This window comes from Lolium rigidum, chromosome 7 (assembly GCF_022539505.1).
Source record: "Lolium rigidum isolate FL_2022 chromosome 7, APGP_CSIRO_Lrig_0.1, whole genome shotgun sequence".
In the NCBI taxonomy this organism is placed as follows: domain Eukaryota; kingdom Viridiplantae; phylum Streptophyta; class Magnoliopsida; order Poales; family Poaceae; genus Lolium; species Lolium rigidum.
In genome coordinates, this window is record NC_061514.1 from 196,230,178 (window position 1) to 196,237,535 (window position 7,358).

At 52.0% G+C, this 7,358-nt stretch overlaps 1 protein-coding gene across 1 annotated transcript; it reads left to right on the forward strand.

Moving 5' to 3' along the window:
• Nucleotides 1–333: 333 nt before the first annotated feature.
• On the forward strand, nucleotides 334–973 carry LOC124672427 (mavicyanin-like). Its single transcript, XM_047208653.1, has 2 exons — nucleotides 334–562; nucleotides 651–973. Exons 1-2 carry the CDS (start codon nucleotides 394–396, stop codon nucleotides 971–973), a joined length of 492 nt encoding a protein of 163 aa, XP_047064609.1. The 5' UTR covers nucleotides 334–393.
• Nucleotides 974–7,358: the final 6,385 nt, after the last annotated feature.

Consider the following 7,358-nt stretch of genomic DNA (forward strand, 5'->3'; position numbering starts at 1 on the left):
CTCAAGTTAGGGGTCACTAAAATCTTTGTACTCCAGAACCAAAAAAAAACATGGAGAACATGTCAACAATAACGGAAGAAACTGTCAACCCTGAAACTGAGTATAACGTCCACGGCAGGGGAAGAACAATGTGCCAAACGTTGTCTTTTTTCATGGTATAAGCATCCCTGTCATTCACCAGCTAATACCGGCATGCCGCCATCAACCGGCAGCTTCTTCCACTTGGAAATCACCACAGGAATCCATTGACTAGGTCGACATCTCTGCTCTATAAATACATTCGAAATAGCACTTATCCTGCAAGCCATATACAGCTACAGTCTACGAGTCGATCGGCAAGTAACTACGAGAAACAGAGAGGCTGTCATACACAAGAGCATCACGATATACCGAATGGCTTCCCGGCAAGTGCTGCTCTCTGCTGCCGCTGCCATTGCCGCCGCCTTCCTCCTGGCGCCAGCCTCCGCCGAGGTCTTCACTGTCGGGGACGCCGCCGGTTGGACCCTCAAATACCCTGCCACCTGGACTGAGGGCAAAACCTTCGTCGTCGGCGACAGCCTAAGTATGTTTTGCGAGCACGCACCTTCGATCCGCAACTCTTAGTTAGAACTCGTACCGGAATTTGCTAACAGGTTTGCGTTTGTTCGCAGTGTTCACGTATCCCTCCGACAAGCACAACGTGATGGAAGTGACGGGCGCGGACTTCAAGGCCTGCAACGTGACGGGGAACGTGCTCGGCACCTGGAACTCCGGCAGCGACGCCTTGCCGCTCGCCAAGGCCGGGAGGAGGTGGTTCGTCTGCGGCGTGGGCAACCACTGCGCCCAGGGCATGAAGTTCCTCGTCGTCACCGCCGACTCCACCGCACAGTCCCCGTCTGCCCCGCCATCCTCTTCGGCCTCGTTCATTAGCGGAGCGGTTTCACAGGCCATTGCAGCGGCTGGCGCCATAGCCGCAGCCGCGTTCATGTTCTGAGTGCCAGTTCTTCACACTTGAGGTACGATTGTCGATTGATCGGCATATGTGTGTCCTGTGTGATCGATGACCGGCCGGTGTGCTTTGGGGCCTGGGGCCTCGGGCCTCGGAGGAGTGAACCTTTTTATTTTCTTCGTTTATCACTTGCTCGTAAGTGTTTAAGGTAGCTAGACTAGGCGACTACCAAAAGCCTTCGAATATTGTTACTGCGATTGAATTCTTTCATACATAGAGTATGTTTTTTTATATTTTGGCTTCTATTTATTTCTTTTGAGAGTTACAACGTGGAAGTGTTGTAATTTGAGGATTACATTCATTCACAAATGATTAACGATAATCCTACATCTACGGAATTCTCTTGCGGAATTCTCTTACGGACTGATGTGTACGCAGTACGCACGTGATTGGTGCGGTTAATTTTGCTTTCCTTGATTTCCCTAGAATGTGGATCCCGTTTTCCTAAAGATACTTTATTTCCATCTGCATTCCTATTTGCTGTGGGCTTTGGCGCCCAACATTTCTCTGTTTCATTTCTTTCAAAACTAGCCTTTGCACAAGAGAATTGGGGCGTAACCCACCCACCACCTGCATGCCACGACCGTCCGTAAACGTGATTCCGTAAAAAACCATCCGTAGATATAGCATTACTCAATGATTAATGTGTTGCTGCCGATGTTTGAAAAAGAACAGCCCTAAGCTCCCCTAGTTTCTTTGGGTTAATTGGATAAACGTTATTGTAATTTCTGGCTATTTGAGGAATGCCACTACAACTTTTGTCTTTTGAAAAACGCCACTCTTATTCTATGTACGTTTTATAAATGCCATTTTGCTCACTTACACACATATACCACACATATACACTTGTATTTACGTTGTACATACGTATACATGACGGACCCACCTGAATGAGGCTGACATGGGCTGGGGCACTGGCAGAAAAAAAAGCATGAGCAATACAACAAATTTTTGTTCATATAATAATACACTACAGGAATCGCACGAGGTGCCGACGGCCGTGTCATACGCCGACGGCCAAACATCGGGGCCGTCGGCGTACGGGCCGGCCAGCCCAGCTCCTCGGCTCACCCCTCGGCGTAGTGAAGCCGTCGGCGTAGCCAGGCATACGCCGACGGTGGCACTCGGCGTATGCCTGCCCCTCGGCGTATCCCTGCGTAGACAGCCCAGCCCAACCGTGCCCTAACGTCCCTCTGACGACGTCAAGCCTACGCCGAGGGCCACCGTCGGTGTAGCGCATGTCCATTTTTTTTTCTTATCCTCCTGCCAGATGATGTCACACTCGAAGTCTATGCCGAGGGCCACCGTCGGCATAACCACGCTGTTTTTCTTTTTCCCGCCCGATTTCCTGCCAAACTTTCCCACTCTTTCTCTCCCGCCCTTTTTCTCTTCTGCCAAGTTTTTCCCGTCGTTTCTCTCCCGCATAGTGCATCACCAAAAAGGAAAAAGTCCATTGCTAACCCTAACCCTAGGGGTAGATTTGCATGGTCCCCGCCGTAGGGTTTATTTTTTATTTTTTCCTCTCTTATATTACTTTATATTATGTTTGTATTATTTATGTACTAGTATGAATTATGTAAAAAATGGTTCTATTTTTTAAGAATTGGTAGATGGCATATGTAGGTCCCACGAGTGACGCTCTTCGCAGACGGGTCAACCGGAGCCACTAGGCCCAACATTTGCTATTGATGTACATATGGGTAGATGTGCGGGGTCCCCACCCTACGGTTTCCCTAACCCTAACTCTAACCCTAGATCTAACCCTAACCCTAACTCTAACCCTAACCCTAACCCTAGGGTTTCCACATACATTGCTAACCCTAACTCTAACCCTAACCCTAACCCTAGGGGTAGATCTGCAGGGTCCCCGCCCTAGGGTTTCCCAAGATACAGATCACCGGAGCGTCGGAATCGCTTGAAAACTTGCATTTGTCCCTAACATATGTGTACAAGTGTGATGTAAGGTTTTTCTAACCTTGCATGTACCCGGCGTTGACGATTTCCGCATACATGGGCTAGCACTTGGTGAAATGCGAGGATCCGTATGTGGAAACTCCCGCCACGGCTCAAACGAGCCTATTTTATGCTAAAGTATGCCCAACCTATGGTTTCCATGTACATATGTCCTAAACAAACCAAAGCAAGTAAAAAAGTCCATTGGTAAACCCTCACACGGAGAAAGCTATAGGGGTAGATCTGCGGGGTCCCCGCCCTAGGGTTTTTTCAAGATACAGACCATCGGATCGTCGGAATCGCTGGAAAACTTGCATATGCCCATAACATATGTGTACAAGTGTGATGTAAGGTTTGGCTAACCTTGGATGTACCCGTTGTTGACGATTTCCGCATACATGGGCTAACACTTGGTAAAATCCAGGATCACGTATGTGAAAACTCTCGCCACGGCTCAAATGGAGCCTATTTTATGGTAAAGTATGCCCAACCTATGGTTTCCATGTACATATGTCCTAAATAAACCAAAACAAGTAAAAAATTACATTGGTAAACTCTCCCACGGAGAAAGCTATAGGGGTAGATCTACGGGGTCCCCGCCCTAGGGTTTCCCAAGATACAGATCACCGGAGCGTGAGAATTGTTGGAAAACTTGCATCTGCCCCTAACATATATGTACAAGTGTGACGCGTCATTTTATGTGCTAAATGTTTTCCGTTTCGCGCGTTGGCGGACGGGTGCACGCGCGCGCCCGGTATGGCCATACCGCATGTCCCGACGGCCCCGTTTTGCGCAGTTGGCAAAGCAAACGGAGCCAAAAAATCGAGCGGAGCCGCGTGGCGTCATTTTATGTGTCCTAGTAACCACTGCAAAAGACGGAACTGGGATACGGCAATTATCTTGGAAAATCCTTCACGAACAGGGCTATCTCGTCCGGAGTTCTATGGCTTTTAGGGGAAATGAGTAGGAAACGGCCCGTTTCACCACATAGTTTGTCGGAACGAGGCCATATTTGGCACGTGCGTGGGCCTTAGGATGGGAAAGCAAGGCCCCGGTCGCGGATTTCCAATCCGAACCACGGGCGACGGTTTTTCCATTTTCGGGGTGCTGGAAGGGCTTTTTTTTTGTGAAGCAGCTACATGGTGCGCATTTCAGTATCGCGCGGGACCTCCGCGCAGCGGTAGGATACCTCCTACGCACCACCTATCACATGCCATATGCGCGCGGAAGCCATCGCGGGAATCCCACCCGCTTCCTGCGGTGCCCCGCCGAATCCGCTGGAAACTGACCGGATTTGAACTGGGGCGACACTTTCCTTTGCTCAATAAATGGAGGGAAAAATGTTTTTACATCTAGGACGCGTCATTTTATGTGCTAAATGTTTTCCGTTTCGCGCGTTGGCGGACGGGTGCACGCGCGCGCCCGGTACGGCCATACCGCATGTCCCGGCGGCCCCGTTTTGCGCAGTTGGCAAAGCAAACGGAGCCAAAAAATCGAGCGGAGCTGTGGCGTCATTTTATGTGTCCTAGTAACCACTGCAAAAGACGGAACTGGGATACGGCAATTATCTTGGAGAACCCTTCACGAACAGAGCTATCTCGTCCGGAGTTCTATGGCTTTTAGAGGAAATGAGTAGGAAACGGCCCGTTTCACCACATAGTTTGTCGGAACGAGGCCATATTTGGCACGTGCGTGGGCCTTAGGATGGGAAGCAAGGCCCCGGTCGCGGATTTCCAATCCGAACCACGGGCGACGGTTTTTCCATTTTCGGGGTGCGGAAGGGCTTTTTTGTGAAGCGGCTACATGGTGCGCATTTCGGTATCGCGTGGGACCTCCGCGCAGCGGTAGGATACCTCCTACGCACCACCTATCACATGCCATATGCACGCGGAAGCCATCTGGGAATCCCACCCGCTTCCTGCGGTGCCCCGCCGAATCCGCTGGAAACTGACCGGATTTGAACTGGGGCGACACTTTCCTTTGCTCAATAAATGGAGGAAAAAATGTTTTTAGGTCTAGGACGCGTCATTTTATGTGCTAAATGTTTTCCGTTTCGCGCGTTGGCGGACGGGTGCACGCGCGCGCCCGGTACGGCCATACCGCATGTCCCGGCGGCCCCGTTTTGCGCAATTGGCAAAGCAAACGGAGCCAAAAAATCGAGCGGAGCCGCGTGGCGTCATTTTATGTGTCCTAGTAACCACTGCAAAAGACGGAACTGGGATACGGCAATTATCTTGGAAAACCCTTCACGAACAGGGCTATCTCGTCCGGAGTTCTATGGCTTTTAGGGGAAATGAGTAGGAAACGGCCCGTTTCACCACATAGTTTGTCGGAACGAGGCCATATTTGGCACGTGCGTGGGACTTAGGATGGGAAGCAAGGCCCCGGTCGCGGATTTCCAATCCGAACCACGGGCGACGGTTTTTCCATTTTCGGGGTGCCGGAAGGGCTTTTTTGTGAAGCGGCTACGTGGTGCGCATATCGGTATCGCGCGGGACCTCCGCGCAGCGGTAGGATACCTCCTACGCACCACCTATCACATGCCATATGCGCGCGGAAGCCATCCGGGAATCCCACCCGCTTCTCGCGGTGCCCCGCCGAATCCGCCTGAGACCGACCGGATTTGAGCGGGGCGACACTTTCCTTCGCACAATAAATGGAGGGAAAAATGTTTTTAGGTCTAGGACGCGTCATTTTATGTGCTAAATGTTTTCCGTTTCGCGCATTGGCGGACGGGTGCACGCGCGCGCCCGGTACGGCCATACCGCATGTCCCGGCGGCCCGTTTTGCGCAGTTGGCAAAGCAAACGGAGCCAAAAAATCGAGCGGGCCGCGTGGCGTCATTTTATGTGTCCTAGTAACCACTTGCAAAAGACGGAGCTGGGATACAGCAATTATCTTGGAGAACCCTTCACGAACGGGGCTATCTCGTCGGAGTTCTATGGCTTTTAGGGGAAATGAGTAGGAAACGGCCCGTTTCACCACATAGTTTGTCGGAACGAGGCCATATTTGGCACGTGCGTGGGCCTTAGGATGTGAAGCAAGGCCCCGGTCTTGGATTTCCAATCCGAACCACGGGCGACGGTTTTTCCATTTTCGGGGTGCCGGAAGGGCTTTTTTTGTGAAGCGGCTACATGGTGCGCATTTCGGTATCGCGCGGGACCTCCGCGCAGCGGTAGGATACCTCCTACGCACCACCTATCACATGCCATATGCGCGCGGAAGCCATCTCGGGAATCCCACCCGCTTCTGCGGTGCCCCGCCAAATCCGCTGGAAACCGGCCGGATTTGAACTGGGGCCACACTTTCCTTCACTCAATAAATGGATGGAAAAATGTTTTTAGGTCTAGGACGTGTCATTTTATGTGCTAAATGTTTTCCGTTTCACGCGTTGGCGGACGGGTGCACGCGCGCGCCCGGTATGGCCATACCGCATGTCCCGGCGGCCCCGTTTTGCGCAGTTGGCAAAGCAAACGGAGCCAAAAAATCGAGCGGAGCCGCGTGGCGTCATTTTATGTGTCCTAGTAACCACTGCAAAAGACGGAACTGGGATCCGGCAATTATCTTGGAGAACCCTTCACGAACAAGGCTATCTTGTCCGGAGTTCTATGGCTTTTAGGGGAAATGAGTAGGAAACGGCCCGTTTCACCATATAGTTTGTCGGAACGAGGCCATATTTGGCACGTGCGTGGGCCTTAGGATGGGAAGCAAGGCCCCGGTCGCGGATTTCCAATCCGAACCACGAGCGACGGTTTTTCCATTTTTGGGGTGCCGGAAGGGCTTTTTTGTGAAGCGGCTACATGGTGCGCATTTCGGTATCGCGCGGGACCTCCGCGCAGCGGTAGGATACCTCCTACGCACCACCTATCACATGCCATATGCGCGCGGAAGCCATCCGGGAATCCCACCCGCTTCTGCGGTGCCCCGCCGAATCCGCTGTGAAGCCGACCGGATTTGAACTGGGCGACACTTTCCTTCGCTCAATAAATGGAGGGAAAAATGTTTTTAGGTCTAGGACGCGTCATTTTATATGCTAAATGTTTTCCGTTTCGCGCGTTGGCGGACGGGTGCACGCGCGCGCCCGTACGGCCATACCGCATGTCCCGGCGGCCCGTTTTGCGCGGTTGGCAAAGCAAACGGAGCCAAAAAATCGAGCGGAGCCGCGTGGCGTCATTTTATGTGTCCTAGTAACCACTCGCAAAAGACGGAACCGGGATACGGCAATTATCTTGGAGAACCCTTCACGAACAAGGCTATCTCGTCGGAGTTCTATGGCTTTTAGGGGAAATGAGTAGGAAACGGCCCGTTTCACCACATAGTTTGTCGGAACGAGGCCATATTTGGCACGTGCGTGGGCCTTAGGATGGGAAGCAAGGCCCCGGTCGCGGATTTCCAATCCGAACCACGGGCGGCGGTTT

What these genes read in the sequence shown, in the direction of transcription:
- LOC124672427 (XM_047208653.1), top strand. Translation starts at nt 394, where the DNA reads ATGGCTTCCCGGCAAGTGCTGCTCTCTGCTGCCGCTGCCATTGCCGCC. An exon ending in CGTCGTCGGCGACAGCCTAA is followed by an intron (nt 563 to 650) that starts GTATGTTTTGCG and finishes GTTTGTTCGCAG; the next exon opens with TGTTCACGTATCCCTCCGAC.